This window comes from Limanda limanda, chromosome 1 (assembly GCF_963576545.1).
Source record: "Limanda limanda chromosome 1, fLimLim1.1, whole genome shotgun sequence".
Lineage (NCBI taxonomy): Eukaryota > Metazoa > Chordata > Actinopteri > Pleuronectiformes > Pleuronectidae > Limanda > Limanda limanda.
In genome coordinates, this window is record NC_083636.1 from 11036198 (window position 1) to 11050870 (window position 14673).

The 14673-nt window shown below is 41.6% G+C and overlaps 1 protein-coding gene across 1 annotated transcript in view; it reads left to right on the top strand.

Moving 5' to 3' along the window:
• Window positions 1-14673, top strand: part of tbc1d22a (TBC1 domain family, member 22a) — a 126308-nt gene that overhangs the window by 68489 nt on the left and 43146 nt on the right. Inside the window, exon 11 of the mRNA XM_061075729.1 lies at window positions 8322-8397. Within this exon, the coding sequence (XP_060931712.1) occupies window positions 8322-8397 (76 nt within the window). The remainder of the gene's footprint in view (window positions 1-8321; window positions 8398-14673) is intronic.

Genomic DNA, 14673 nt, shown 5'->3' on the forward strand with positions numbered 1-14673 from the left:
TGTAGACTGAAACCTCACTGCTAAGTGAAGGCATACAACTGCAGGGTGGTAATTATAGTTTACAGCAGCATCAACAACGTACCAGCACACAGCTCTCATCTTCCTATTTACACATCAAACAGGCTGGCCCCAGTTGCCACATCTGTTCCAGACACGATAAAAAAACAAAAAAACATGGCTGAACTAACCTGAGCCACTAAACAAGGAGGGGGTTGTGTTAGTCAAATAGGCTAGTGTTTATTATTGTCCATGATTAGCCACTCATGCGACACATCCAAGTGCTTTTAAGGGGGACCCTGCTCTACCTCAACTAAGGTATTTGAATTAGAATGACAGCTAAACATAAACGGGCAAAAAAAGGCAAACGGAGCTTCCACAAATTGGTGCATTTTACCGTTAAAGACACAGCTCTGTAAAGTTGACCCCAGTGTTACCTCAGTCTCTCCAGCAGCCAATTAGTCTTGTACCGTGCTAAATTTGACAGCGCCTGTGGCTAACGTGACTTATGTAACTTGTTCAAATGGGTCCATATCTGCCGTTTCAATGATTTTAAGGGGATTTGTCATCTCTGCCAAATATTATCTTGTTGATTTAAACATGTCCTGTTTCTCCCAAACCATAATATATTATTAACATCTCCAGTCGAAGCCTTAATAATTCAAGCTAAGGCCCTATTTTTTTTTTTACAGTGGAGGTCACAGCAGACATTTTGACTTGTCGCAGTAGGAAAGGCTCAGGTGTTTCTCATAACAATGTAAAAGGTTGAAAGGGCTCACAACTGGTTCACTCGCTATGAAGCTGCTATGTGCTTTCCACACACAGCCAGCGGGCCATGTGTCTCACCGGCCTCCCGTGCCATGTGTGGGAAATGAAGTCAGAAAGTTAAAAAAGTCCATTATTCTTCCAGCGCACCCCAAGGGCTCTCAGTTTTAAAGCCAGAAGATGAAAACCTGCCTTTTATTCAATTCTGCAGATATGCCTTTTGCAGCAGGGGCTCTTAAATGTATTTTTCCAGTGCCAGGACCTTACTTTGTGGAATTTAATTTCGCCAAGGGATCTGAACTTAGCATATTTCGATGGTCGTTTTGATAAATGTGAGGTCCAACCTGAAACTGTGTCTGACCCCTCTTCAGGTCATACTGTATGTCATGGTTTAATGGATTTAAAGTCTGCGGCATGATACTGGTAAGGAAATGTTGATTGTTATCCAACTGCTTTTTGTTTAATTTCAGAGTGACTCTTGGATATAGCCCAAGAGTGGTGAATTTGGGAGATACTTCTATTCATTCACTTTACAACAACATTTTGGCTGGAAAGCTTTTAACAGATGAGCTGCCAAGAATATTATTTGGCAGGTTTTCAGTACTTTTTTATGTATTGAATGAGTTTCTAAATGTGAAGCATCTTCCATGCTGGACAAAAAACACTCTAACATCTGACATTTTCTTCAGTGTGAAAGGGTACAGTCTGTACCAAGGGTATGGTCGGTCAAATGGCTCAACAGTAGTCACAGTATTTAAACAGCCTTCGCTCTGAACAGCTGTATAATTCGGCTTGCGCCACAATTCTCTATCCAAACCAGACTGAGCCAGAGAGAAAGCTTACTGAGGCTGACCCGAACCCGACAGTGGTTCTGTTTTTTGTATCCGTACCCGACCCGAGCCTGATGTTTTACCAAATCCATAGCCCTGGCAATGTGACCTTGAAAATCATTAGAAAATCTGTACCCAAGTGTGGATGTTTCCCGAAAGGTTTGATGTAAAAATTAATACTGCTACAGGTAGGAGCTCCACCATTAGCCCCAGCTATCATGGAGGCAATGTAAGCTTGTTGCCTCCATCACTTACTCCTCTGGCTCATTAAAAATGTTCCTCCAGTGCTCTAACTTATTTTAGTTGGCTTTGAGTTTGAACAGACTGAAGTAAAGGATACAAAAAAAACAACTTCTCCATGCTTTCAATGGCCTTTCTATTGGGTATACCTATATTTAAAAACCGAAACTCTTGTTAATTTTGGTGTGAAAAGTTAAGACTGGAGAGCTATGTTGCTAGGGCCCAAATTAACTTAATCACTGAATAGTATCACATGAACCTCTCTGTAGTTCAGTCATCAATAGCACAAATAGACATGATTTAAGTAATGGAAATCACACATTTCTTGCTACCCAACGTCTGAGCTGCTTCAGGCCCCTCCCTTGGAGCATAAGCCAATTGGAGTGTGTCTGCTCACTGTCAAGGAAGCCATCTGTTTCCACTGTGCCAGCAAGAGATGGGGTCTCCCTTGAGTGGGAACAGGGGTCCGACGACCGACGTCTAGCAGACGGTAGCCAGACCAAACCAGACGCTATGTCCTGTGCTGGGTTCCCCAAGGGTTCCCTACCGTCACCTTGGGCTGTCACTCAATCCACCACCTAGACACACGCAAACACACACATACAGAGGAGGAATGATCTGCCAGCTGGTGTGTCTGTGTAAGTGTGATGCTTGACAGCATGTTTTTATGTGTGTTTGTATTGTTTGTCTTCCAAGACTCATTAGTGCGCCTCTAAATGTATCCGCTGTTCGACAACAACTTAGACTGGAACACATCTTCCTTCCTCTATGTCAGACAAGCATAGTTCTCCCTCTTCTCATTTCTCTTTCTTTTACAGAGTAAGTGGCATTGTGTCAGCTAAGGTAACTTGCGTGCAGGTCAGTTGAGATTGAAGGGGCAAAAGCTGATGTGGATAAAAGCTAAGGCCCCAAAAAAAATCAGGTGCAGGAATGATAGAGAGATAAAAGATGTGTATTTAACATTATCTGCAGCGGGGTTCTCTACTTTAGGAGTGTGTGCTACCCTGGAGACATCTATGTAATAAGTTACGCTGGATGAAAACCTTGTTTGCGCAGAGACAAACAGTGTTGATCATGTTCGGGGTCATCTGAGTCCAAGCAGGTTTCCACAAATCAAAGACTGAGGCATTCTCAGTGTACTTATACTGCGTGCTTTTCCTTGTGATATAATGTAAATGCTTTTTAATAATCAGGATTGTGGTTAAATGGGTAAATATACAGTTTCACAAGTACAAAACTATAAGTCAATAAGAAGGTGTGAAATATATGTAAGAGACATTTCTGTACTGTGTTAATTGTTCACAAGATATGGAGTGAAGTTAACAGCAGCCAGGTTACACTCCGCTTTAAGCAGTGACCTGATTTCTTAAATGTCACATTTATGAGAAACATAGTTCCTATAATTGGGTAGGAATTACAGAAACTTGATTTCTGCAGCCAAAGAAAGCTGATATTTTTTCCCCTGCAAATGTCGTTTTGGCCCAGTGTGTCTTCCGCCTTAGAATGAGGGTTTCTAGCTCCTTCAGTTTGTCTGCCAGATGTAGGAATAACAAACATATAGTGTATATTCACAAATAGGGAAAGAAAGGAACCAGGTACCATCCATCAACAACTATCAGCACCGTGGGTGAAGGATTTATTTGTCCTGGTGGTGGCTGGAACAAGTCTGTGATGAACTGAATACTTCACTGAAGTTTAACAGTTGTGTTTGGTGAGATCCTGTTTGTGATGTCAGAAGCGTTTTCAAAGCAATTTCACAAAATGCCAACATTTCCTAAAATTATGACATATCAAAAAGCCTCATCTTGCTTTGCACAAAACTGAAGCTAATATATTGGGACTGCCATCTTGGCTGCCAGCCACCATGGGGTGATCCAGATGATTTGGCTTCACTTTTGGGGAGCTGTCAGATCATATATCTTGATATACGGTCTATTGTGTTAACTTGTAAATGTTAACATGCTAGCTTGCTCACATAAGGTGCCCAAAATACTGCAATTATAGCGCCACATGGCTGTTAGCACGGCTAGAGACACATAATCATGTTGCCTCGGGCGCTACCTATAGACCTTTACCGTCAGTTGGACAAAGCATGATGTTGTATCTTAAACTTGTGAACTTCCTCCCCTTTCCCACTTCCTGTATATATTAAAGTTTAATGCCCTCAAGATTCAGGCCAGAGATGATCCCTCTAACTCAGAGCAACAGAAAGAAATCGGGCCAATCTTCCTGTAAATGTAATTTTCCACACCTTTGTCTACACCTTATCACAACCTGTCATCTCGCTCAAATAATCACTTTCTCCCTCTGACACTCACAAACATGCCCCAGACTGACAGATCATTGCCCGGTCCTTCAGTCTTCTCTACAGCACTCTGTCCATTATTGTCTACCTTTATCTCGGCCTGTCATCTCTCTCTCTTTCTCTCCCTCTCTCTCCTCTGTCCTTACGTCTCTCTGTCTCTCTATCTTTCACATGTGCACATAACCTTGCACCGTTGTTGTGTTGCTTCTGTTCAACTCGTTGATAGACATCCAGTGCCTCAATAGGAGGCAATCTTAGTGCAGCATGGAGCCTTTGTTGTCTCTAATAGAACGGAGTGAGAGGTGAAGAGGAGCTATTGATTCAGTTGACTGAGAGAGAAGAGGGAAGAGAGGGGGAGAACAAAGGAGGAGAGAACGAGAGGCTCTTGACACCTGGCTGAGAAAAAGAAATGCAAACTTCACGTTTGTGCACTGTGTGGTCGTTTCGTTCATATGGGTGATGCCGGGGTAGTTCCACTTAGTTGCTGGGTCAGATGCGGTGGATGGACAGATGGTGGGAGAAGAGGGGGAATGTATGAATAATGGAGTGAGAGTTGATTTCCTCCTGTTGCCTCAGCTGATCAAAGATTCGACATATTGGACTTGACAAAGAGAAGAAGTGAGTGGAAGAGGAACAAGCATAAAACGGCAGAAAATAGAAAATGGGACAAAAAATAATGAATAAAGGAGGTGAGAGGGCGAAGAAGAGAAAGGGAGAGGGATTGGGGAGAGGACGAGCAGAGAGGATGAGGAAATAGGAGGAGAGGCAGCTGAGAGAAAATGGTAAAAGAAAAAAATATTGAGTAGTGGGATGAATGTGAATGCAGACCAAGAACATAAAGCAACAAAAATTGCTGTTGTGCCTTATACCTCACGTCAAACAGATTGAACAATCCAAACTTCAGTCACAAAATAAAATGCAGTACAGTACGCAACACAATGAAACACCAGGGAGAACAACAAAGCACAGGAGGCATTATAGCACGTTCAAAACACTTTGTCGAGTCTACCCTCATTAGCACCACCAGACTGATGAAAATAGACGATGAAATGGAGAACAGAAGGTTGAGAGGGGAAGAGGTAGGATTTGATAACAGGAGAAGCTATAGGGATTTGCAAGGAAGGTGGATGAAGAAGAAGCTGAGCCAGGTTTAAAGGGGAGAAACAAAGTAGTTGGGAAAATATGAGGAATGCAGCAAAAATAGAGAGGAAAAGGAAGGAAACGTGCAAAAAGAAATGAAACTCCTGAAAGTACAGAAACGCAGGAGGTTTGAAAACCTCTTGACCCTTAAATTCATATCTATCTTTCTAAATGCATTGGCTTAAGATTGAATAACTAGAGCGAAAGAAAAGTGTTTTCTTCTCTTTATTTAACTAAAAGCAGAACATTGCTCAGTTGCTTATTGTCGCATAGAGGTTGAAGTATGAGTGACTGTGATAATGACTGAGCTCATTGCAGATTTTGATCACTAGTAATGCAGAGCAATGTAATTACAAGTAGAATAAATAAATCATGGGAACAAGAGGAACCTGATACTAACATTTGTCCTGATTGTTATCAGAAGTGGTCAGTGCTAAGCTCAGGGCTGAGCGCATCCAAATTTGTCCTGATTGTTTCTTAAATTTGTAAAATCTTTCTTCATAGTTGATCTGCACGTGGCTCCATTTATTCACCTTTCTGTTTTCTGTATGAGCAATCATTTATTTTAGAAATGAAAGGGCAGAGATTGTGGGAGACACAGAGATAGACAAAGTGGTGTATAATCAAAAGAATGATGAAGACAAACTCTGAAAGAAAGTTAAAATAAGAGTGATTGAAAAGCAATTCAGAATCTGACATGGAAAGAGCCAGAAGCTGAGCATTTAGAAAAAGATATAAAGAGAATTTGAGGAAAAAAAGCCAGAAGGAGTTGGTGAGTGAGAAACAGAAGCTTCTTTCATGCAGGGTTTGCGCTATATGTTGTTTAGAAGACGCCCTGTTATGCTGCCTTTGCGTCTTTACGCTGAACAAAGCAAGTGTATAATTATAATTAGTTTTAGATAGCATGCAAGTATTTCTGAATCAGATTTGTGACATGATGCACAACAGCGTCTGCATCTGTCCCGCCGTTCCAGCTCTACCTTTAACACAACCATCGATCTGGCTCTGTGACAACCTCCTGTGTCGGCTTGAAGGCAGCAGAGGTATTCAGACCCTCAAGAATCTGTGTTTGTGCCTTTTATGCAGAACTTTGTTGTGGAATAAAGGCAAAAACATTCCTGCCTTTAACAATCTGCCTGAAATGGGCTAGACGGAGAGAAGGAAGAGCAGTTGATTAAAGCCAGCAGCTTCAATAATGCAAATGTAATTACTTGTACTGGCCCTCACACTCACTAATTACAAAACCACATTAACACTGGGCTGGTAGAAAGAGAGAGAGAGAGAGAGAGAGAGAGAGAGAGAAACCAGAGAGGCAAAGAAGCTATGGACGGAGCTCAACAATATACAAATGTAAAATAAGCAAAACTCTTAAGTGAAGTTCAAGTAACTCGGGTAATGAAAACACAGAGAGGGAAATTGAAAACGTGTAAAGACAATGGTGACCAAGGGACAAACTTGGGTGAATGAGAGGAAATGGGAAGAAGAGGTTAAGTTGCATTTTGGGACGATGGAGGGATGGAAAGATGCGCTGCTCCGAGGAAATGAAAAAGGCAGGCGAGAATGCAGTTTCTTCGCTGATGGACTCAGGAGGACACGCGTACCTTGGTTCTGCTGAGCCTGAAGGACAACTGTAGCTGTTTATTGCTAAACGACTCGCTCTCTCTGTCTTCTCATTTTCTCTCTCCTCCTCTCTCCCTCCCTCTCCCCATCTGTTGGTTAGTTTGCCACATCAGCTGTTTTCTAGCCACACTGGAATGACCCCTCAAGGAAACTCAATCCTCGTTGTGTGTGTGTGTGTTGGCTATACACACACAAAATGCTTATGTATAGTCTCACATGTATCATATTCTGCAAGTTCAACTGACCGACACTGTCCACGCTGTTTATTATCCTCAAAAAGGTCAAAAATTGATTGGTAAATCATCTTAAAACACAGTATCATATCATACATCTAAATTGTATATGTTTGATTTTCTAATAATACATATTATATTTTATCATTTTAATATTTCACCAGTGAAGAAGCTCTCATTTGTCTCAGAAGCTTTTAACAGTTTCAGTTCCAGACCAAGAGTTGTTTTTGTTTTTGTTTTCAAATATAAACACATTGCATATTTTCTCTCTCAGGATAACAGAATTGAAGAATGTCAGAAATGAGAGCTCCTATTAGGAAGGTGACTCATCTTATCAGTGTGAGCGACTAACTCAAGGCAAACATCTCAAGGCCTGTTGTCCATCTCCCTGCATTCAGCTTTGCATGTAACTTTCCAAGCATCTCTCCTATCACCTCAGTCTCACTGTTTGCGAACCTGCTGGCATCATCCAGACTCGATGAGGTAAAGAGGCTGTTTGAAAGGGGCAATGGTAAATTGCATTTTTTTTTAAAGACGAGGCCAGGATTTATTCAGAGCTCACCTGCTATGTGTTTAGCGGCACATTCACAGGCAGCCCACTTTGTCTTAAAGGCCACACGTACTGTCAAGCCAGAGCTGGTGAGATGGCCTCTTTTCTCTGTTTACGTTTTAAGATGGCTCAGGCTTTTTGTGTGAGGTGTGAAATGAGGCCTGGTAAACACTTCAAGTTTGCAATCGCTTTTGCACTTCTTTCTGAAGATGAATCCTCCGAATGAAACTGTGAAATTTATAACCCTTCCAAGTGTGTGCTTTGATACGGGGGCTCCTGGGCCAAATGGCTGCAAAATGTGAAGGTGAAATAAAACGTGTTAGTTTTCTAACCAAGATAGTAAATTCAGAGCTTGTCTGAAAAAACAGAAACAAATATAACGAATAATAATTTCATAATGCTTCATCTCCTTTCTTTTTGTGTAGTTCTTCCAGGTTCACAGGGATATTATACATTTACTTGACCCCACCTCCGTGCTTTTTACTCTTCCTTGTAATTATACCAACATCTTGTTTGAAACCTATTTCAAACATTCATTCATTAATTCACTGTGGTAGTCAGCATACACACTGTATTACAGACCAGGGCTTAAGATGGGGGCTAGGTCCATATTGACTCCTTCTGGGTTTTCTCCTCCTCAGGACAACTACACATTTGCCCAACCAGGGATCCAGAGGAAAGTCAAGGCCCTGGAGGAGCTGGTCAGCAGGATCGATGGTGAGTCATCCTCCTTCCCTCCATCCATCCACAAAATACTCACAGCTCTGCCACTTTAGCTTGGTGTCCCTTTTCCCTCTTATCTGTCACAACTCTGCAGTTTTGTGTTGTGCAATCGACATGCTGATGGTTAACCTGATTAAACAAATGCTTGTTCTCAAACGTGAAGAAAAATGTTGCTGTTTGAGTAGCATTTTCTCAATGTCACATTCTGTGTAGGGTCTTGTGTATAATATGGTGGTTTTTGCTTTATTAAAGAGCGTGGTCCTGTTCAGATTTGTAATGCTTTCACTCAAAACGCTATGCTGGCACTCAACCCAGACATTTTGTCACTTTGATGAATTTCCTGCACCCCAGCTTCCGCTCTTTTTCAAGCTCACGTTGCGTATGTGATGCATGAAACATTCTTTCAGCAAGAAGCTAGAATTCCTATAGAATGCCATGTGTCATGTTTTTAAGTGAAATTGTATATAATTGTAGTAGTTAAGTGCGATAGGAGGGTTTTAAGGGAAAGTATTAAAAAATCTGAATGTCAAATCAACAAGTGCGGCTCTCCAACGGAAAGACCACGCTCTTGAATAGCGATCAAAACGAAAACATAGTATTTTAGTTAATAATGTGTTCTTATATGAGCATAATGGAGCCAGAGTTGGTGAATGTCAACCTCTGCATGTGTACAAAACCATTTCAAGTATGAGGCCCACTGTGATCTCTATAGCTCTTCTCTTTACGGAGGCGCCTGAGCACAACCGTGTTCAGCTCCTAATTACAAGCATGTCACAGGGTGGAGAACGGCGGCTTTAATTGTCTTGCACAAATTTCTTAAAGTTCTCTGTGATGTCTCTTCTGCCCGGCAACAGGAATAAAAGGCACCTCAATAAAAAATAAGTCACTTCAAAAATTAATGAGAATTTCTTCCCACACTTTAGAGTTACAGTTTGTTTAACACTTTCTCTGTGACACACACACGACGGGAGGAAACATTTCACGCCTTGATTCTTTCCGAGGTTTTTGTCGGCTTGCAATGACTTGACACCATGATCGCGTCTTGCTAATTTAAATTCCACATGGCTGTCAAGGTATTGTGTACGTGCCGGTGATTATTAGCGCAAATCAATGACCCGCTGTTCCCTGAAAGTTAATGTATGCGCACAGAGTGAACTCGCAGGCTCGCGTCTAGTGACATTTCATATTCACTCGTAGCTGGGGTGTTAATAAGCGACACTGATTTTCTCAGTCTATTTTCCATTTCGTCACAATTGCATCTGTAAATACTACCTGGTTTGCTTTTAGCGATCCAAGCTGTCACTGAACAGGCCTGTGGACCACGATGCTTTGTGCAGGTTTTTCTTCAAAGCACGCCCCTGTGCAGTGGTCATGTTCTGGACTAACCTTGGTGCTGTTCGACGATCCTGTCAGCTGCTCTGTCAGCCAGAGGCAGGGGAGGATGCACTTGCTGCATTCAAATGGATAGAGAGAGTGTGTGTACGTGTGTGAGGGAGAATATCAGGGAAAGATAGGTTGGGTGTATATGCAGGCCTGTCTGTTGGCATTTGTGATTGTCAGCAGACACATGCCTATGGAAAGAGCATGTGTGTATGAGTGTAACTGTAATATTGTGTGTACGTTTTCACTTGAGTGAGAAGATTGTGTGCATTGAAGTGCAAGTGTGCGTGTATCTTTTCTGTGTTATAGAAAGGAAAGACATTACCAAAGAAAAGAAGGGCAAAAAGGGGAAAGTAAAGTCCTTCCAACGTCTGAGCTCCGGCACGCCCCAGCAAAGACATAACAAATGACTCAGCATTCTTACTGTATCTTACTCCATAAGTGCCCTGTCATCACAGTTGGGGCAGAGCCATTTTCTACCTCGGTAGCTTGACATTACCACCTCTAATGAGATCACAGATAGCTTTTATCTCGTGTTGCAGGATTGTTTTTCGCCCAGCTGTCGACATAGCATCTGTTTTGGGGAACAGTGGCCTCTCATCTTTTTTTGAAAATTACCCATCAGCGCTTATCAGATGGCGGTTATTTAGACAAAGGGTCAGGTCCAAGTCTTTGCACAACAGGGAGATGTTTGCACTCTGGATTTACAAATAGTCCTTTCCTAAAATCACAAGTTGTATAATCAGTTTTTTTAATGAAATCAATCTCTTAGTGTTTTTCTTTGTTTGTTAAAGATTTCTGTATGTTTCCTTTGAGTTTACCAATCCATTACATTGACTGGATTTATAGTGCTGAATCCTGCAGCTCATTAATTTCAATATTTTAGACAAAACTATTTGTGAAATGAGCAGATCTATTATTCTCTATTAGAGAGAGCTGGCAACCTTCCATTAAAGGCACAAGAAAATTGATTAGCTCTTGCTATGAGACTTTGATATTCATTTTCAGGCCTTAAGCTGGTCGGGTAAGCGATACGGGAACATTAGTAGTACATGAGATATGTGTTAAGACAGTGGATGGATAGAAGAGGATGGTGGGAAAGAGGCAGTCTGATGTTTTTGACCTCAACTCAGTGTTTCATTGCATTAGTGTTTGCCGCACAGGGTCAGCAGGGACAGGACATTGCTGATGTGTCTGTCTCGCACCACTTTCTCTGTCACCTTCACACAGTGTCTTTAAAATGACTGCATGTCTCTCCCTCTACAGTATGTGCCTGTCAGATGTAGAGGAACACATACAGCACATAAAGAGTACAATCATAGAGAGGGATGGTGAGGAAACTTCAGTGAGAGCTCCATATTCTCAGACTCAAGAGGTTGAATTACAGGCTATACTTCAGTCTCTGAATTCACCTTTGAGACTCCACTTATGGACATAGTGGGTTGCATTCATTTCACACAGACTTTCCAAAAGACCTTCCTCTGTCCAACAATATAGGAGCCAGGATTTAACATAGGGCAGGGTTAGGAACTATCATAATCCAACCTGGAGAGGTCATTATTGTTATCTGACAATTTTGCGAGACAGACAAGACGAAATAAAATGCTCAAAAATAATCTTAATTGAATTAATAATTTTCTTTTTCTCCCTCTCACAACCCCAGCTTCTTCTTCTTATAACTTAGAGAATATGCAACTCAATTATTGCAGTAAGTGCCATAAACATTGCAGAGTGATCTCCTACTGATTTGACTCTTGTTTCCTAATAGTCCAACTATCAGGTATTATTTTTCAGCAAATGTTTTCATTAAAGTCATTGTCAGCCCCACGTTTTCTTCAATATAAAATGACTGAGTCATAAATTGAATGCCATGTTTACATACCTACTGCCACCATCTGAAAAAGGTAAAATGGGATAAACATTTCAGTCTTAAGACAGCAATAATTTTGAGGATAGGGTTTAATAGTCACAATGTTGCCAGTTTGCATCCTTGAACCACTGGGAAATGTCTCCCTCCTCACCTGGGTGTTACGACTGAGGTGGATGGTTAGTGCTCAAAATTGTGTGCTTGATCAAACATCTTTACCCATTAGAAATATCACATGTGTTGTGCTCTTTGTATATTCCATTTTAATTAGTTTTCTGTGATTTCATTCCTGTGGCATGAGCGCCATTTGAAGTTGAAATAAGTCAACCAAAAAGAAAAGAAAAAACACAGATTAGTTCTAACTGTTGATAATCAAAGCTGATTTTCTGTAATTTGTTTCGCTTAGTTGAAAGCAGCGGGTGACATCGTTGGATGGTTTTTACTTTGAAATGTCTTTGTTTCTCCCTCTGCTCGCCCCTCCCTCAGACCCCCAACTCTCCCTTGTAATTAATCCTACTTGTAATAAGTGACGCTAACTCCCATTAGCTGTGTTTGACGCTAGCACATGTACCCTCCTTAAAAGACAAGCCACTTTGTCGGCATGCGTTTAATGTTTCTCTGATCTCTTTATCCCTCCCTTATCTCTTTCTGTGTATTTGTCGCAGGCAAGTGCATTAGTACAAGTTCATCAACATGCAAATTGCCCAAAGGTGAATTTATTTATGCAAATTAGAGGACGTCGCACTGGCAGAGTGTTCTCTGCATCCTGACTTGTATTAAAAAACTGGTTGCTGGATTTTGAGACTGTGTTGCATAGTGAAAGGCTGCAATTTGTTGTTGGGGTAAAAAATCGTGATAATTTGCTTTTTTACAGCATTTCGTTGTGGAGGGTTTTTTACCATTATTTTTTATAGTTTTGTTTTAGCAGGATTTGTAAAAACACACTTTATAAAAATCTTACAAAAGTGGAGCTTTTTGAGTGAAGTGTCTTGAAAGGTGGCTGGCTGCAATATAGGTCATAAACTCTGCCTCCTCCATGTTAGTGGTTGGGACAGGGGCCAAACGAAAAAGTCTAAACATACATAAAATAAATGTTTGTCATTTTAGGTTGTTCTTGTCACACTGATGCCCAAGTGTACATTTGTGTGTTTTTAATTAACTACTTGATGCTATAGAAATGAGGTGAAATATAATGATTTACAGCTGCGACTGACTCGAGATGGATTGAGAACATGTATCAGCAGGACCTGGTTGATGCAACTCCACACCACAATCACTATTGCACAGACTCTGGCTCTAAATGACGTCAAAGGGGCAAGATGGCAGCACCCGTGTCCATGATATTCAGGCTAAATTTTTGTGCAACAGGAGGAAAAAGAGACACTTGCTCCATCTGTAAATACTATGAAAGAGAGTCTCGCAATTAATTATAAACTCTCCCACAATTGCTGCAGTCTCCCTCAGGCTAATCAGTAGCGATTGTGATGTGACCTTGAAGAATAATCACTCTGACAGATAAACAGAGAGACAAAGATAGAGATACACCACTGGTGGGTTGGCAGGCCGGCTGAGCGTTTGGCTTTTTCAAAATGATTTGGGATAATTCTCATGAATAGAGTAATGTTGGCTGGGAGTGCGACTCGTTTCTCTGGGTCCTGACAATACTCTCACCTCAGCAGAACACTGATAATTTCCTCTGTAGCACAACACTCTCCTAGGCCAGATATGCAGATCTGTGCAGACACTTGACACCAGAACATGTGATCATGTTGTCAGCAGCCCACCAGGACAGACTCACTGCAGTGCAGAGGGATTTCAGGAGCTTTTACCAGGATACCAATTTCATGCCGATATTAGTAAAAAGGAACAAATCTTCAATTTGGCTTGGACCACACAGTTTCAAGCCATATACCAAGAGACTGACAAGCTCAGCAGGAATTCTAACAAATAATTTTAGTCATATTAAGTTTAATAATGTGTCTTGTGTGTTTTTCCTTCATGGAAAAAGTGTCGTGCACAAACACAATTGAAACCCTCCCCTTAAAAAAGACAGTGAGAGAAAAATTGAAAGCCAGAGCAGTGTTAGAGGAGTGTAACTGTAATTACATTTAAGACCAAGGAGAGCATGAAGTCAGGCAGGATTGGCCTCATCAGCAGAATCCTGGGAAGTGCTCACTAGTCACTGTACGACCTCTGACCTCCCACTGCCCGCCCGCACTTCCCCAGCCACAGGGTTCAGGCCGCTGCGGAGAGCGTGCCGTGGCCTCCATCCTAAACTTCAACCAGCAGTAGGGAGGAAGACAAGACTCATCGGTCAATCAGTGTTTATTAGAGCTGTCATCCTCAACCCCCCCTCATCCTGCGTAACTACACTACCCAGCATGCCGAGCGCTCTGCCAGCCGGACTGCAGAACCACCAGTGCAGTTCGTTGTATTGGTTTCTGTTATTTTTTGGTTTTGCTTTTAAAAAATATCTCCTTATCTCCTCTCCCTCTCATCATCTTTCTCTCCTATTTGCTCCATATCCTCCCGATCTCCTTCTATTCTCCTTTCCTCTCCTCTCCCCTTATGCACCACTCCCACTCTATTCGGTGAAGTCTCTAACGTGTCATTTAACATTGTCTTAAGTTGCTCCGCTCTCTGTTTGGTGGTTAGCTCAGATCTCTCGCCATGCTTCATACGCTGTTAATGAGATCGTATTGTTTATGATTTTTCAGCAGCATGTGATAATTACACTGCTGATAGGAGTGTGAAATAATGGCTTTGTGTTTACTTCGCACCCCGCTGATATGCTGTAGCGACTAACATGGTTGCTTGTTTAAGACAGGTGTCATTCAAGTGTTTGAAGTGTGTGTTGGAAAGTAACGATGTGTGTGTTCTTGGCTAGAAATACCTCGCAAAGTGTTTCACAGATTAAAGCTTTATTAAAGCTGTAGGCTGATGTGTGTGCTTGTCAGAGAGCAGAGTGGGAGAGAAGAGGATGCTATACTTTCTCCCTAACTGGCTTTTCTCATAAATTCTCT